The sequence below is a fragment of the Achroia grisella genome, unplaced genomic scaffold (genome assembly GCF_030625045.1).
Source record: "Achroia grisella isolate CSIRO2021 unplaced genomic scaffold, CSIRO_AGI_Agris_v1 utg515, whole genome shotgun sequence".
Lineage (NCBI taxonomy): Eukaryota > Metazoa > Arthropoda > Insecta > Lepidoptera > Pyralidae > Achroia > Achroia grisella.
In genome coordinates this window covers 1,372,876-1,391,700 of record NW_026712908.1, presented here as the reverse complement: position 1 = coordinate 1,391,700, position 18,825 = coordinate 1,372,876, and the positions used below count along the sequence as shown (strand labels likewise).

The following is an 18,825-nucleotide window of genomic DNA, read 5'->3' as shown; positions in this document are numbered from 1 at the left end:
ATGAAAGTTTGTTAGAATATATTAGTGAAAATTGTACTTAAATAGGTTAATTCGTTTTGGAAGTTACCGTACACAAACACTCAGATAAACAAAAATAAATTATAAAAGCTTTTTTTTTCTCAGCAGCCTAACTAGTGTATAAGTTGAATAATTAACCAAATGTAGACACGTCAAGTGTTACATCTGACTACTCCATCTTGGATTTCAGTTGTGAAGGTGTGTATAATGAACTATTTATTATATCTAAATTATTCAAAATTTTGTTATAATTAGAAATCGATATGGAATTGAGTTACGTAATCGTAATAAAAAAATGACTAAAATAAAAATGTTATTATTTTTATTTCAGTCGCTTCCTAAAACAATAATGCTTATAAATATTAATAATAACCTCGGTGCAAAGTCACTTTACGTGCGTAGTTTAGTGAGCACGGCACGGCACATCATCGCCTAATCCGTTAGCAAACAGACAAAATAAATACAAATAAGCCGACAGATTTGTTCACTTTCGAATCTTTCGTAGGAAACATTTTTTGCTTTATTATTATTGTTAAGCATTTAGTCCCAAACTTTTTACTACTACTTTACTATTACTATTTCCAAATATGTCATGACAATTGAATTACCGTATTACTGATATATCTTATTATTAATATTATAAACACGGAAGTTTGTGAGTATGGATGGATGTTTATTACTCTTTCAAGCAAAAACTACTTACAGCATTTTGATGAAACTTTACAGCAATATAGCTTACACATAAGAATAACATGTAGGCTATACATTTTACGCAGGTGAACCCGCGGGCACAGATAGTGTTACATATTTTTCTGTCTATACATAAGTCCTACATATTAGATAAGAAGTATAATAGAAATATTGAGGTAGATCCTGAGTTTCCATATCCTAAACATACTTTAGATTTTTTTTATATAACCTTGGTGATCTATTAGTTTAGCACACCGCCTTACTTCCGATGGGTGCTGGTTTTATTCCTCGCACGGTACAAACATTTATATTCATTTCTAAGTTATATTATGTATAAACTTATTAAAAAAATGTATCTTAGTAATTATATAAGTTATCTAATACCTATAATTCACGTTCTGCTTAGCTTGGGACTAGATGGCGCTGTATTAATTGTCCTGAGATATTATTATTATTTTGTTCTTTAATGAAAATATAAATAAAAAAAAAATGGTATCATATCTCTACAAGTTCATAGTATATTATTATATTATGTGGTATTTAAAGTAATTGTTTTTGTATGGTATATAAATAAAAAGAACACTATAGCTTAGTGATTTATTATACCATAGTATTTTTTAATGTTAAGATAAAGAAAGGACAGTCATCGAGTAGGTCGAACCTGACCAACGCAAAACAACATTGTATGTAAATTTATATTTCTTACTAACTCTTTGGTTTTGGAAATACCGATATCAAACCAAAATTAAGCTGATAAATCGGTAAATTCGAATCCCGCTACGTTCGAATCAAATATATCTAGCTAAATGTGGCCATGTCAAGTGTTGCGTTCACAACGACGTCGACAGTTGACAATGGGACTACCCCATCTGGACCCATTCGGACCCTATCTATTTTTCGATTAACTTGTCACAGTTTGTCACACACACAACACACACGTACACTACAAGTAACTGATGGTCTGTTAAGTTTAAGTTAATATCTATTTTAATTCTCGTTTTGTTATGTTTCGGTCAATTAATACCATAATTGTAAATTGGAAGACGAGGTACCGGAGAACAATGTGAAATGTATATTATACTTAGTAATAGATACCTATTTAGAATGTATGTGGATGGTAAATAATTCATAAATATAAACAAATAAGTGTTCCGATATTTGTTTATGTTTAAGACGATTTATCATAAGACAATCGTTACCACTATTATCAAGGTGGAGATTGTTACAATTAAACCACTGGGTTCTACTGCATTGTTAGTAGTCGAGACTAGTGGCTCCATTTCTAATAATGCACCTTATTAGGTTATTATATCTTCACATTGTCCTGTTCGCAAACTATCGTGGTAATCTCGACGAGTTAGACCTAACTTTATACCCCAACATAGCAAACGTTGGCGGGTGCATTATATCATATTCAAGCATAAAAAAAACTATGAAATCCACTAATATAATATGTCTCGCAACTAATTATCATTTCTTGGATAACGTATGAGGAATTTTGGAAACAGAGTAGCTAAGAAATGGAAACTCGATGAAACTATCCAGCAAAGTGAACTACTAGTAGACTAAATCTCTATCTAATAGTAATAACGGGTTATTATGGTGATGAATGAAGCTGTATGTAGTTGCGAATATAACAAAATCTAATTGTAGACATACCTTTATAACCTTGAAAGGAGTGATGACATTGTCACCTCGACAAATGTCACGCAAAGGTTGTGAGTAATTTGCCGCCGTGACAATTCTGTGACACGATACCTTGTCCACGAATATGTGTTTAGACGCACGCAGGTAGAGTTAGTGAGTTATATGAGCAAGCAAAGAATTATATTTTTCTGTTATGTATACAGTAATTAGTAGTAATATAGTTACGAATGCAATGCCAAATCTCTGAGTTAGATACATATATATGACATAGAAAACATTCAAAAGACTTGAAAATATATTATTCTGGTAGATAATAATTATTATAAATCTATGTCGATTAATCATTATGCTTGCCAGTTCTCTTACTAGAACTTGGCTTTGATAGGCTCCCGCGTGTCTATAGATACATGTATATAATCTTTATTATTCTGGAAATGATTAAAATTGTATGTTGTTACGCAAATATTTTTTTTATTGTGGAAATATAATAATTTAAGATGCATTTAACGTAAAAAAACACAAATTACATTAATGAATTTTCATTTTGCATTGTAAATTAAAATATCTAATTCTGCTCTAAATTACTACTTATACGATGAGTAATTCAGGATTTTGCGTTATAATGCCTGTCTTAATTATTAACAAATTATCATGAAATAATGTCTATTTGTCCAATTTCTGATCTGAGGTAAATGATAAATTAACATACAAGTTTACTAATGATAAATTCTGAGATTAACTAAATGGTAAACATCACACGTATCACAGTAAACAACAATTTGGATAGTGTTGCTAAAGTTTATATGATGAATTGGACATTTAAAAGCAATTGTAAACGAAGAAAATTACAAAATATGCATTCAGCCGAATATGAAAATGGCCACTTTATAAAGTTAAAATAAAAACAGCATCTTAAAATATACTTTAAGTACTGATATTATGGGAGAACTCTATGTTAAGATTAATAATTAATAAAATACTTAAATAAGAAATAGAAAAGTGTCACAATGAATATCAAAACCAATGATTGTAGGGAAACGAAATAATCCTTCATTGTTCCAGTTGTACTGTAACATAGTTGAAACGTATTGCGATAGTGTAGTAGATAAAATACACCTAATGCAAAAATATATGTATAAACATTACTATTATGTTAACCTATTTACCTAAATTAGGTAATAATAAAGTGTCCCTTTTCCCATCACTGCCTTTTAACCGCTTTCTCTTTTTATCCAATGGTTATAGCATCATTGCAACAATTATTACGTTTTTAGTGCAATACAGAATATTGAAATAAATAATATATTGAATAATATTGACCGATCTGATAGATGTCATACTGTGACGTAAATATTTCGGCTTATTTTCTTCATAATTGTACCCATGCGAAGTTGGAACAGAGAATTAGTATTTTATTAATTACAGAACATGAGTGTTGGAATAAAAAAAAACATATTAACTATAAGTTTAATTTACGACCAGCTAGAAACAGACATTAATAAATGCAATACGTAGTAATTTATTAAAAACAAAACTGCTGGAAGAAAAGGAAAGTTTTGTTTGTACAATTTTGCGAAGAACTCCAAAACTCCATATAGGTACGTAAGTTTCATCATTAGTAAAGTTTCTTTCTTTGTATTTTTCTTAGATGACTCTTCAAACTTAATACTCGTGTAGATCTGACGACGTAATTCATGACGTCACGGTAATTGTAATCTTCAAAGGTCTGTCGGAAATAACATTATTGGATCGTAACTACGATTCCGTTTACAATTATTGTTTCTCTATAAATTTACTTCAATCGAGATATAAATTAATATGTACCTAACAAGTAAGTAAATCTCAATTGATTTAAAAAAAATAGGTAACATACTGACATACCTATAGGGCGACTGCGTTGAGAATCTATTCTTTTGCAAGTTGGTCAAATAGTATGACAATTTAGTAGATAGAGAATAGACGAATATGTTTCTGATTTAACAGAAAATAACTATTGGTTTTAAACAAAGATTTTTAATTTCTTGTAAATATATTTCTTATTTTAATGTGTTAATATGTTATAAAAAACTATGAGCCTTCAAAAAATTTATATTCATATAAAAAAGAAGGCCGGACTTACTGATTTATCCACGTCCAACCTAAACCCTAGAAGCAAATTTTTTTCAAAGGTGTTATTTTTGAAACATAGACGAGAAATTATAAAAGATTTTCGAAATTCAATCCTTTAGGGGTAAAACCAGACGCTCTAAGTTGTGAATTGCAGAAATAATATTAATTAAAGATTTTAAATAGTACTTCCTTGAAACATTCCTAAAATGAAAAAGTACATTTTGTTTTTGTAAGAAACAAGGAGTCGTTAAATCGTGGTAATTAAGGCAAGAGAAGCCAAGAAGAAGTAAAAGCTAGTAAAAATATAAACAAAAGTACGATTACTTGAGCAACATATATTATAATTATCTGTAATAATATAACACAAAGTTTACTTAAACATAATTAATTTTGTATGTGTTTAGAACAAAGTAATCCATCGTAGATGCTCTATTGCAAACTAGAGTAATTAAATAACAATATAGTCAAAGCTTTTAGTCTGTAAGATTTATAGTTACAGTGAAAATGTGAGATTGTTATGTACAATACTACATCTAATTAATTCTAATCTAACATATAAAATTATAGTGTCACAGTCTTATTTACCATATTTCTCCGAAATGGCCTAATTAAATTTGATAGAATTTTATATGCAGTATACATAAATAAAAATTTTATCAAAATTAATTAGGTACCAAGTGCACCTCCCATTATGTATGGGACTACCGACTACCGAAGTATGAGAATAGGTTGTTATCTAAACTATTAACCTTCTACCTTCAACTTCTATATTTTATAACCATATTAAAATAACGTTTGCTACAAAAGCTGGTTTAATATAAAATACTTGTAAGTAAATAAAACGTTTCGAGAACACTTGTTCTGTACGTAATCAATTGTACTTATACCATTTACCTGTCTATTGGAGGACTGTTGAACAATATAATAAAAATATGAATTACCTTTATGACTTAGATATCATATTACTGATTGGCATCTTTGTATATTGTAGTATTGAGGACATATTCATAGCATGGGGTTTTTCAAGGGTCAACGCGCAGGTCACACCTGGTGTCTGGCAGTCCATAGGCTACGGTAACTATTTACCATCAGATGGACCGTCTGCATGTTTGCCACCGTAGTGTAAAAAAATTAGTTATTTAATGATAAATATTAAATAAATTAAATACATTTTTCTGATTCTGATGGTAAAGCGTATTAATATAATTTTAATTATATTTCATTATATTATATCAGTCCAATTTCTATTTTCATAGATGCTTTATATGCTTTATATGAGTCTACAATCAACGACATTAGACTTAAAACATTATACCTGAGAATACTCTAGCTACAACTAACCCACATTTATTTACACTTTTAAGTTATTATTTCCAACAGTACATGTCTATAATATTAAAAAATCATTTATTCATGCAGGATATGCTAGGCACTTATGCCAGTCAAGTTATTTGCATTATTATATTTCCCATTTCAGTCACTTATGCATGTGAAGGTTTCTGTATACTATATATTTTTTGCCTACTGTCCAGTTCAGTCTACAGATTCATTTGAGAACTGGCGAGAAACTCAACTGAATTTCAATCATAAAATTTCAACATTACTTACTTATTTAGATGTCCATTACTAACATTAAATAAAAACCCGTACGTGATGCACGTTTGTTATTTAAGTAATGGTTTAAAAGTAATAAGCCTTTATCAGTATGTTATACATAACAGAAGTTTTAAATTTAATCGATGTTGTCTCCAGAATATCCTACTATACCTTTTTTTTTTCATTTTAATTTAATGTAATTTTTTATCCATTCCCACAAAAAAACCATATTGACAAGTCAATATGGGTCTATAAATCCAGTATTGAGGTTATGATACATTGTATACATAATTTGCCTATACGTGAAACTTTTTTCATCATTGCTTGTCGAGTTACGTGACTGGCCCACTTTAGGTTTCCGATCTTTCGGGCTATATCGCTCACTATGTTGTGAGGATATCCTTATTTCGTTTTCTATCACGCAACGGAGTCCCGAGCAAAGATTGCCATCCTCATAGCTCTTCACCACATGGAAAAAATTATACATCTGATATAAAAGATGGGAGCATCTGGCGGCCCCAATGTAATATATCATATTGTTTACTTTTCGTTGTACTGCGATAACAGATCGTGATACAGACGGTAACATTATTCTATAAATGTACGTACTGCACATAACTAAACCATAATTTTCTTATGACAATCATAATACGAGATTCATAACGAGCTGATATTAAACAAGTACTTGCGCTATATCATTGCGCACACATAGTTCGTTATTTTCACACTGAGCAACATAAACATCGACTTATTGTATTCATTATGAGAAATTTCATATGCTAATATTTGTTATTGCAAACACATCCCATACCTGTTCATAGTGGCCTGTTTTATTAAAAAATAGGTTACGAGTTTAAAACTAATGTGGTACTTACATCAAACAATCGGAGGTGAAATTAAAATCTGGACTGACTGTTCACAAAACAATAGGCACAATAAGGACACAGGTGCTGAAAATACACAATATAACACTTGGTGATAGTTTCAATAAGATCGTGAGGTGATATTTAATTCATAATTAATTAATACGTTGAATGTTTAATTCACGGTTAGGTTCGCGGAGTACGACGCCGGTAGTAGCGCGGTGGTACGGAGCGTATTTCGCGGTAGCTGTGAGTAGACTGCGGAGAGGCGCGGGCGAGGCGGGCCTGCGGGCGGCAAGGTGGCTGCCGGCCTGGCCAGCCACGCTCCCGCCCGCCCAGCGATACCTTTGTATAACCCGATGATTTCCTGCCATTTGTGCAATCTTCGCAACAATTTTATAATTTTAATGCTACTTTTTGTACGTTTATATAAGATAATCTGAAGTAATATAGTAAAGAGGACAATTTGTTGCTTTTTGTTTGTGATTAATCTTAATCTTAATAATATTATAAATGCATAAGTTTTTAAGCACGTGTGAAAGGATTTTGATGAAACTTTACAGTAATATAGGTTATGCATCAGAATAACACATAGGCTGTATTTTTTATTGAAATTTAACTCGGGTGAAACCACAGGCATAGCTTGTAAATAATACAAAAAATACTTGAGTTTGCCTTTAGAAAATACTTTTCCCCGTAGTAAGCATCACTGCGGACTATAGGTAGCAGTGAATAATTTTGAAATTAACAAATTAATTTACTTAAGAAATTATTTCTAATGATATAAATATAATGGCTTGTGAAATATTATTCTTTATTTATAGATATTTTTAAAATAAGTACAGTAGTTGCAGATTTTTTTTTCCGAGAAATTGTTAAAATTTTCATTTATACGTTGGCTGTATATTATATTGTTAAGATATAGGACTCAATTTGATATGCGAAATGTAAACTCCGAAACCACTGCTCTTATTGAGATTTTTTTACCTATTTGAAGGTAAATAATCCGATAGGCCATATTTTGTTAAATTAAAATCTCACGTTAGAGTTGTAGGTACGCTTTGTGTGTTCTACCAATTATATAATGGACTGTGGTTAGAGGAATTGTCCATCATGATGCGTACGGCTACCTTTTACTATTGTTCGCCATCGACTGAGAATGCTTCCCCGCAAGCTAGAACCTAAGTGGTCACTTTGATTGAGAAACGAACTGAAATGATATATATCTTAAGAGATATGCAGTTATGTATATATTAAACACTCATTCGTCGTTTTATTCAGGATGCCAGTCCTCGAGGCGTCAGGCTAAACACCACAGGTAACCGTTTATCATCAGATGATCATAAGATGGGCCGTATGCTTGTTTACCACTATCGTAGTGTAAAACAAATGTTAGAGCAATATCGGAGAGGACCACTAGTATATAATATATGTATATATAGACTAATCGAGGTATATTATGATAAGTTCATTTTGCCCGCATTAGGCATACAAAGCCTATACGTTATGTTCCAGTTTGATGTACGATATAATGGATAACATTAATTACAATTAGTGATACTATACTCTACAACATACTAAACATGTCTGTGTTATGTTGGGAATATTTGAGTCCGATTTCACAAGAATTCAATATATAATAATGATATATAGCTTATGTTTGCATTAATTGTTTTTAAATAATCCGTAAAATAGTTATGGATGCGGTTGTTGTCAAGTCGGATCCAATTATGTGTAACATAGGCTTATTATAAACATGTTGTAGTCATACATAGATTCATTAATTATCCTGAATAGCTCCATTAGCTCATATATAAAATTAGATTATTATCTAAATAAACTAAATATATTTCTCACTGTTTGATTCTCTAGTCGGTTAGAAATATACATTGACACACAATGTGTTAAATTTATCGCCATTCCACACACACACTCATACTCTCCCACAGACATAAATATTACATATTACTGGAAAATTATAATTACATTAATTATTAATTAGTGATATAGAATAGTTTAACTTTCAGGACTAAATGCAGAGAATGTTTTACTTATAGTTCATTGGTCGTTGGAAACAGCGTGTCAGCTTGTTCGTATCTGTCAGCACCCCGCTGCATTCAATGTTCGAGTCATCTACCTGTCAATGACAGGTACGTTTCATTTGACCTCCTACTATATCTCATTGTATACTAGAAGAGCCCATGACTTTGCACTTGTGTAACTTTTTTAGTTGTTAACTGAATGGAATAAAACATTACCAATTATTTATTAGTGACTCTGTAATTAAATTATAATACTATAAAATGTCAAAACTTAACCTATGTCATGATAATATTAATACTAGATTTAAAGACAAGCTTACTGACTATTCCAAGCATCGTTTAGAAAACAGTCAATGTGTTTTTTATAAAAATACCTATAAAAACACATTGACTATGGTATAAAAAATTATAATAAGATACCAAAGAATATACTGAAATTAACTTTAAATAAATTGAAAACATCTGTTACATCATATTTATTGAGCAAATTTATTTACTAAACGATTACTTAAATATCAAACATGCATTACAATTGCTGTTCATACACGGGATTTCATCTAATTTTAGACATAGACACCTTTATACGTATACAATGTAATTAAACTGGGTTTTTAAACTTATTCAATTCATTTGAGTTTCTTGCCAGTTCTTCTCAATTGCATCTGTATGCTGTACTGGATGGTAGGGAAACAATATTAATATAAAAAGTTCATAAGCTGAACTGCTGAAGCTGATTGTGTAAAGAAGTTTCTTATATTTTGTTTAATAAAAGACAAATGAAATCTATTGATAAAACACAACAGCGGACGTTCTCGTATAGACAAAAATTCTATCAGTTATTGTTTTGGGTCTTATAACGATGATCTGTGATGATGAAGTCCCCTAATGATAGTTTTTCTAACATACTCATGTACAGACAGCCATCGATTATGTTTATATTATATGTACATATTTCAGTAGTCTACTCTAAATGAATTGAAACCAATAAATGTTATTTCTATTTTCAATTGCAACTGTCCAATGTTATAGACAATCCTGAAACTGTCAATTTCATTCTTTTTTTAAATGGATATCGTCGACAACTATCTTACATAATATAAAATCCTTGCCAACGTTCATGCACAAGACATCCACTTAGATTACTATACTACTATAGTACTGCATTTGTGAGACACTGAATTTTTAAAACAGTAAGGCGTAGCAATAATACATTTTCTTATTATGTACGCTTGATAGCTATAATCAAATAATTGGTGTAAAGACCTGATTAACATTATAATTGAATAATGTAACTACATTATTCAAATATAATGTTAATCAGGTCTTTACTTCTTTTTTTTTAAGATAAATAAAGTATTTTATGAAAATGTGAAAAAAATGTTTATTGCTTTAAAAAACAATTGGATTACAATAACACAGTGTTGTATACATCCCGTTCTTCCATATACATTGCCATATGTGTTTTTTTTTAAAGATTAATTTAAGTCATTAGATACCAAAAATTACTAAACAAGAGTTACTTTTTAGAAGTTAAGTATGACAAATTGCAAGTATGAATATATTATACATATAATGTGTGTTTATTGTTTAGTGGCGTGTAGTTACTCTGGTAAGTCATAGCACTACAGTATAGTTTCGATAGCTGTTTTAAATCATTATTAAAAAAACAGTAATTACTACTATCAATGTTTCAACTAGGTACAGCGATATCAATGTCGATAGATGCCAGTAATTTGTTCAACTACATATAGGTAGTCCCTAGATTATTCAATGAAACATCACAATGCACATCCCTCTTGAACTGTTAGAACCCGATTAACAATTTTAATATGTATAATAATTGAACGCCTCGGTTCTGGGTTTAATTCCTTTCCTACAAATATTTGATTTTATGAGTATGAATGGTTGTATATTTATATCTATTGGTTTTTTAGTCCTATATAGTACAAGCTCTTCTTAGTTTTGGACTATATGGCCCTTTGTGACTTGTACTAGGTTATTATTATTATTAAGTTTATGGGTAACTAATAATAAACTTGTAATAGCAATCATACATTCATCATAATCAAAAGTATTTGTTTCAATATATACTTAATATTCCACTTACTTATTTCCGTACTTAATATTTAGTTTAGTTGTACCCAATAATAATGTGATATTATAATCTACCTACTCTATGAAGATCTGTGTATTGAATACTAATGCTTAGTGCTTTCTATTAATATGCATCACACAGTCACATTCTTATTTATTTTTCTATTATATTTTAACATCCGTGAATCTAATCAACTATTCATATCATTAAACGTATTAAAAAAAACTATATGTAGAAACTATGATTCATCTAGATAAGAGACAACATATATTCAATTATCTATTTTAGAGGAAGAATAAAAGAGGTATAAATTCAATGGAAGATTTGAATGTTTATTCCGTACTCAGTCATGCATAAATGGCTGAACGGATTTGATTCCAAGAATACGAATACAAAAACGGCGTATACAAGAAAAAGTATGTCGTAAATAATTCTTTATTTAAATGTTACTTGGTCTAAAAATAAAATCCATCTGAAACATATACAGTATGTATATTACTACTACCTGGTAGCCGCTGGTTTGTCTGCTTTTTGATATAAAAGGTGCGCCTATGTCTGTCCTCATGATATAATTTGTCTGCATAACACATTTTATTACGATTCATTCAACCGTTTATTTGTAAAATGCTACAAACAAACAGATAGATAATTTTCGATTTAATATGGTCATTAACATATATTTGTTATTAGTTTAAAATTGACTGAGTAATAGACACATCATCTTCCTCAGTTTGCGTTGCGTCTTATGTTTTTATGAAATTTGCAAATGATATATGATATCTATCAAAATCATATATGATATGATGCTGTCTTTAGCATATATGAGGTAACATATATGCTAAACACAGTTGAAAAAATAAAAATAATCTTTTCAAAAGTAGTGAAATACAAATCATTGAATTATTTATTTTTGTACGATTATTTATTAAAAATGTAGACGCGATTGAAGTTATAGGTACTACTTATATATTAATATCTCAAAAATGTTGTTTAAGAAATCGTCTGAGGTAGGTGTATGAAACAATGCGTCACGTCGATCGAATACGTCGTCGGCACGGTTCGTGCGACTCTAATCGGAAATGTATAGTCAGTCTAACGTGTTATAAATTTGCAATATCATCGTATCAATATAACATAAGTATACTCGTATATACATACCACCTAACACAATAATCTTTCTTTTGTCGACCATAAAATAATGTAAACTTTTAAATAATCTTGTTGGTAATTGAATAGAACTTTAATAACATTGTTAACTGTATTAGAATCCCATATAATCCTATTCTACCTTGGTTGTGTAAATTAAATTGACTAGTTTCCGCCTGTGACTTGACCACGTGATTAAAATAATATAAATTATACTAAATCACAGAAAATTGTGAGTAACTGGAAATCAAGGTGGTTAATTCATGAGTGACAATTATGTGACAATGCTATTAATAATTCTCAATTGTAATGAATTAAAATTTTCAATTTTGCAAGTATGTGCAAACCATTGCATTTGCGTACCGAATTTTTTTTATAGCATATGGTACAAAATAACTTGCGTTTACCTGATGGTAATTGATTGCCGCCGCCAATGATCCTCCACAAAACCAGGGAAATCGCAAATGCGTTTAAGAAGGAATAATCTATTTTCTTGAAGTTTTGAATATAGTATCGATTCGAAAATACTGCAAGATGGTTATGTCCACATTATCGTTGTGCGTGGCAAAATTACTTATCTAGTAATTACAACTCTCAAATCCTTCGTAGATTATTGCAATTTAATTTAATCTGTTTCAATTGAGAAGTGTTAATAACATAATCACATAATTAGGTATTTGGATTATCATAATTGGAGTAACTTCATCAATCATAATAGCCCTCACATCGATGTTTACCATTAGCACAAGCGAATGCAGCACCAATCCTCTTATGATTAATTAAAAAAATCTACTAACTACGTGTGCCAAATATCAAGTTGATTGGTTAAGTCGTTAACATCAAAACAAACAAACTTACTTCCACGTTCATTATATTGCTAAGGGTACATATAAATTTCTAAGTCTTTGTGATACAAACTGCTTAATTCCATTATGTGTATTTCGTAACTTTTCTTATTATAGGACTCGTTTGGTAAACAGCTACTGTGGTGTGTTTCATATAACTTGTGCTAAAGTACACAAAAAAGCTATTAGATATTATTATATGTCAGCTTTACGAGTATATTAATTTACATATATTATATCTTACAGAATCTTACTAATATTATAAATGCGAAAGTTTGTGAGTGTGGATGGATGTTTGCTACTCTTTCTGAATAGATTTTGTTGAAATTTTATAGTGAGGTAGCTTAAACATCAAAATAACACAAAGGCTATAAATTTCACAAGGGTGAAAATGAGGGCACAGCTAGTATCTAATAATTAGCGGTTTAGTCTAGCGGTTTAGTATACCGCCTTAACTCCTGGTCGCTGGTTCGATTCCTCGCACAACACAAACAATTGTATTTATGAGGATGATTGTTTGTATCTATGTGAGTGTTTTGTATATATACTCTATATGTATTTATGAAAAAAAATATCTATGTATCACTTATCTAGTCCCCATAATACAAGCTTTAGCTAGCTTAACTTAGGTCTAGATGGCGCTGTGTGAATTGTCCTGAGATAGGAATACAATTGATCTAAGTTATAGCGAAATTGTCTAGAAGCTTACTAAACCAATTTACATGAGAATTTAGGTTCAAATCGGTCTGACTTAAAAATGATTTACGTATCAAATGACATTTCAAACTGAGTCAATCTCCTGTGATGGAATTACCGATAACAAATAATACTGACGGCGTTATCGCCGTAAGTATTGTATATTCTTAATCCAACATAGGTTGGATTAAACTCAGTGAAATATATGCGTGTGATATCACGTGATAATTCCAAACTTTTTTTTAATAATAACTATAAATATTAATTTTTAATCATTATTACGATGACAATTGACAATACCTCTGACAATCATCTGGATTTGTAGCTGTACAGCAACATTACAGTCGAGCTAAATGAAATATTAATAATAATTTATGTATGTTTAGATATTACGGAGATATATGTAGATATTTTAATACTAGATTTAGTTAACCTAGGTACTGCTTACTGTAACAATGCACATTTTATGTAGGTACATTGATTATTATGCCCGTCATGCTGTTAATATATATAGGAATCGGTTACAGCTTACCATCAGGTGAGCCGATAGCTGCTTTGTCATTCCAATTATATAAATAATATATACAAAATTTGTTACGATAAAAGATCACATAAAAATAAAAGTATATATTAAAATAATTTTGTTTTTGGATAAAGACTTCTTCATTTGTCAAAAAAAAAAACATGTTCGCGAAATTTTCATAGCAGAATAAGAATTCAGAATAAGCACATTTATAACATATAAATGTGCTATTCTGAATTATGTTATGAATAATTTAATGGATAGATCCGAGATTGTCGACCAACGCCCGAGGCATGAAACTTAAGCACCATTTAATATTTATTTCCTATTCAGAATGATAAATGGTTTATGGATTGTGTATGTACATTTATAGAATCGTAAAATATGAAATGTTTGAAATATTAGTCGAGACTTTACCCGTAGAGATTTCCATTCACACCACACAAATAGTGTTCACTCACTCGCCAAATTTGGGATTTACTGACCACCTTTGAATTAAATTCAAAGGTGGTCAGTAAAATTTATAATAAGATTACGTTTTTCTAAGTTGTCATCTTCTATAAATTGTCAAACAAATGGTTACTTTTATAAAGTTTTTGTATCTTATCATTATAACTGTTAGGTCTTAATACCATTAAAATATTCAATGGTAAATAAAATATTTACCTCGCTCAATATTTCGACAAGCGGGCAGGCACTTGAGACTATTAAATTTAGATTAGATTATATTAGAATTAGATCTAAAGTAGTTGTAAATACTTTTTCAAACTTATATAAAACTGTATACATCATTGCAATATTCTTAAATTGTGACTATAGGTATACAGGTACTATCTAACAGTATCAGTTGCGAATAATGGATACATTAAACAAAACCACCTATACTTTATTGTTAGCAATTTCATTACATAATCAGGCGAATTACATAGAGCTACTTTTGGTTTGCATTAATAAAAAGGCACTCTTATACAAATACAGGTATTATAAACATCAATTTATTGTAATCTGTATAATAGCTTTTTGGCCGTTACACATTCCTTTCTTCTTCAATAGAAATAACTTTTACTTTGCTACAAAAGGTAAGACAACACTCGAGTACCAATACAATATTCAGTTTATTGTATTCCTTTTGGCCCTTGAGTATTGTTTTACCTTTGTAGCAAATTAAAAGCGTACATAAAACAGCATCAAATTTGGTACTTTTATTTTTCAATCATTGTTAGAGGTAATCAGAAATTAAAATTTCATCGAAGTGGCTTTTGTCCGCGGGCCTTAAAAATTCGAGTTCAAAGACGGGCCTTAAAAATGCGTAGGCAGTTACAAGATGGCAGAAAAATGAAAACAAGAGCATTCATTATTCATTCACATTTAGGGAATACTTTATCTTCTTAAAAAATGGTAACTCCATACTAATACTGTAAATTCAAAAGTATGTATCTATTTGTTTATTAGCGTTTCGAGACTGAAAGGATCTTAGTTAGTTTTAACCCGAAGATAGATTTTATCACGAGGTGCGTCCTCGTGATAAAATCTATCGTCAGGTATAGACTTTCTTTTATACTAAAGAAAAAACCAGATGGAGTTGCGGGTAAAACCTAGCATGTTATAGTGTAATAATAATAATACCTGCCACCTACCGTATTTGTCACTAAATTAGTGTAAAGTCAACACAAGAGATAATCGAAACAAAATTAAATGCAGAATTTTGTTGATATTTGAAATGGTGACAAAAATTTACCATGAGTGTAAGTGGTCAAAACCTTTTTTAACATTGTCTCCAACATCTTATTATTGCTAATAAATATATATATGTAATGCGAAATATATTATGAGCATATTGATAAATCTAATCCTCCAAATAAAGATGGGTGACACTGCATGTTGTCAACTCACCCGGCCGGCCAGCGGTGGTTCTGGGCCAGACGGACAAGGATAGTGTCACTGTTAGGCAAATATTTTATTAATTTAGGTTATTAACGGTGTTTTCCATGACAGAAGTTTTACTATTATAATTACGTAGTTTTCTATATCGTTTCGACAAGATTATTTTATGATTACCGTAGTATGTCCATATAAAATCAGTGACTGATTCGTTCATGAAATAGTCATTTCATGATAAGATGAATTTTATGATTTATACGCAATATAAAAACAGAAATTTAAGTATTGCACAGGTACATAACTGATTACTTACAGGTGAAAAGTTTTCGTTGGTCCTTGTTAAATTGCCGTTAATCGAGATTCCCTTGGCACAATAAAAGTGCCCTATGGAATAAAAAGTTTGACTTTCCCCTCAACGCCTGCTGAATTATTTATTCAGTAAAACCTTAAAGTTTGTTAGCAGAATTCTACTGCTAAATATAAATGTTTGAATATTTAATTTCAATGGCCGAATTAAATTCCTGGTTTCGTGATTGAAATCCGTAAAGTTAAAAGAACGAATGAAGAATTAGTGCGCGATTGAATATTACAATTAATTAATAATAGTGGTCTATATACTATACGCCACACTTGTTGTGTAAATGGCTTGATGGATTAAAAATATATATAATAGAATTGGTAGCCACCCTCGTTCCCCAACCCGATCGCATCCCTACTTATCGTTAATTAAAAGTAAGACTTTTATCATTTTGCTGGGCTCCTAAGGTGCGTGGCGTGATGTTTAATAGCCTAATATCTAGAAATGGGCTATCAAATACATATAAATTCTTGTACTGTTAATACAGAAGAATAATATTTCAGGTACTGAAGGTAATACATATAAAATATATAAGATCTCAGCAATGGATAAGTTAACAATTCTCGTAATTACCTAAGCAGAAAATCATATAAACGTTTTAGTTAAATGGAAATAAATAGGCAACTACTTGTAAAACCACATAAAGCAATTCCCGTTATATTTCCTCGGTATCGAAAATCAAAGGATTTTCCAGAGCTGTATTTGGTGAGATTAACGAGGCACGTCGTAAGCAGTAACGAGCTAATCAACGTTCTGTAGTTTTGCACATAGTTGTGTGTCGTGTGGAATTTAACTGTATCACTAAATGTAGATATATATATATATATGTATATATGTTTTTTTACTAATCTGTAATTTATCAATTATTTCTTTCCTTTTTTTTTCGTTTTTGATGCATTCCATCAGGACATGATGAACATCTTCAATAAGTCCACGTTTAGATACGATGTCAACACTTCGCTAAAGTATATCATCATGAAAAAGTAATTATATATGAGCCAAACACAAATCTGTAAGTATTGCTGTATACCTACTGCTTTAACATGTAGCTATGACATTTAAGAGTCAAGCAAAAATATTCATTAAAAGAAACGCTAAGCAAAAACGAAGTGACAACGCGCCACCTACCCTTTTCTTATCGTTACTTTCTCTATCCAAAGGTAGTTTGTAAGATATTACTTAGCGATAGAGCTAGTATCACATAAAATAGATGAGAATATACTCAATATTCTCATGTAACTAATAATAATGTAACAAAACACCTTAAAATACTAATAAAATTGATAACTCTACAGGACTACGTTATATCATGATTATAAAATAATAAATTTATTTATTTAGTTAATTAAGAACACATTTCATGCCATGCCTAATTACCTTGATTCTCGAGATACTCCAAGTATTCCTGAATATTTTAATAATATCCGCCCAGTACCTTTTGAGATTAGCGATTTCTAAGTTGCAAAAGAGCTGAAACTCGTAATTTTGTTTGGAGTTTGGAGGCTTTCTTGTCATTAAGCATTACAGTTCAGATAATATAAATGTACCTAAGCATTACAATCGATATCTCCTTCTTAATTCATACTGTGTGGACCTCTAAACCGATTGCACTTATAAAAGAAATGGAATAAAGAGTTCGAATATTAATACTTGAAGAAGTATACTTTTGTATATATATTTATTAACAATTAACTAACCTGCGCCATTTTTGGTACATTTTTCATATAAATTTATATCTCCGCTCCTATTATGATGTTATATTGCCTATAAAAGAATTTTCAAATGGGTTTAGTATAACCTCAATTTCACAACAACAACCTTATAAACTTTACTCTTCATAATATTAGTCTAGATCAGTCCAGATACAAAAATAAAAATTAAAGGTTAATCTATAGAGTAATTTTTAAATAGAAAAAATTTGCAAATTTTATGCAATATAGTAAATAATCAGTGGCAATTGTCGCTTATACACGAACAACACTACAGACCATTATTTGAGACCTGTCATGCATTGTCATTCCATAGATCTAAGATATGACTCTCTACACAAAAATATTAATGTATTATCTTATGCTCTAACCGATATACAGCTTCCAAAGCGAGATATTTGGCGCTGAAATAGGTGTGACAGAAGTACTTGTGCACACAACTTAGAACAAAGTCTACCTGTGGTAAATCATAGATAGAAACGATACAATAATACTACATATAGTAGAAACATAAATATAAAACTACATGTTTTACCATTTAATTTATTAGATCTTCAGATCATTCAGATCTTATTTCCCAGTACTATAGTCCTGGAAAATAACAAGT

General features: G+C 30.3%; 1 protein-coding gene across 1 annotated transcript in view; it reads right to left on the bottom strand.

Annotated features, from left to right (window-relative positions):
- Positions 1-7,109: 7,109 nt before the first annotated feature.
- Positions 7,110-18,825, bottom strand: part of LOC131846942 (piggyBac transposable element-derived protein 3-like) — a 36,891-nt gene continuing 25,175 nt past the window's right edge. The window contains exon 3 of the mRNA XM_059196359.1: positions 7,110-7,306. Within this exon, the coding sequence (XP_059052342.1) occupies positions 7,110-7,306 (197 nt within the window). The remainder of the gene's footprint in view (positions 7,307-18,825) is intronic.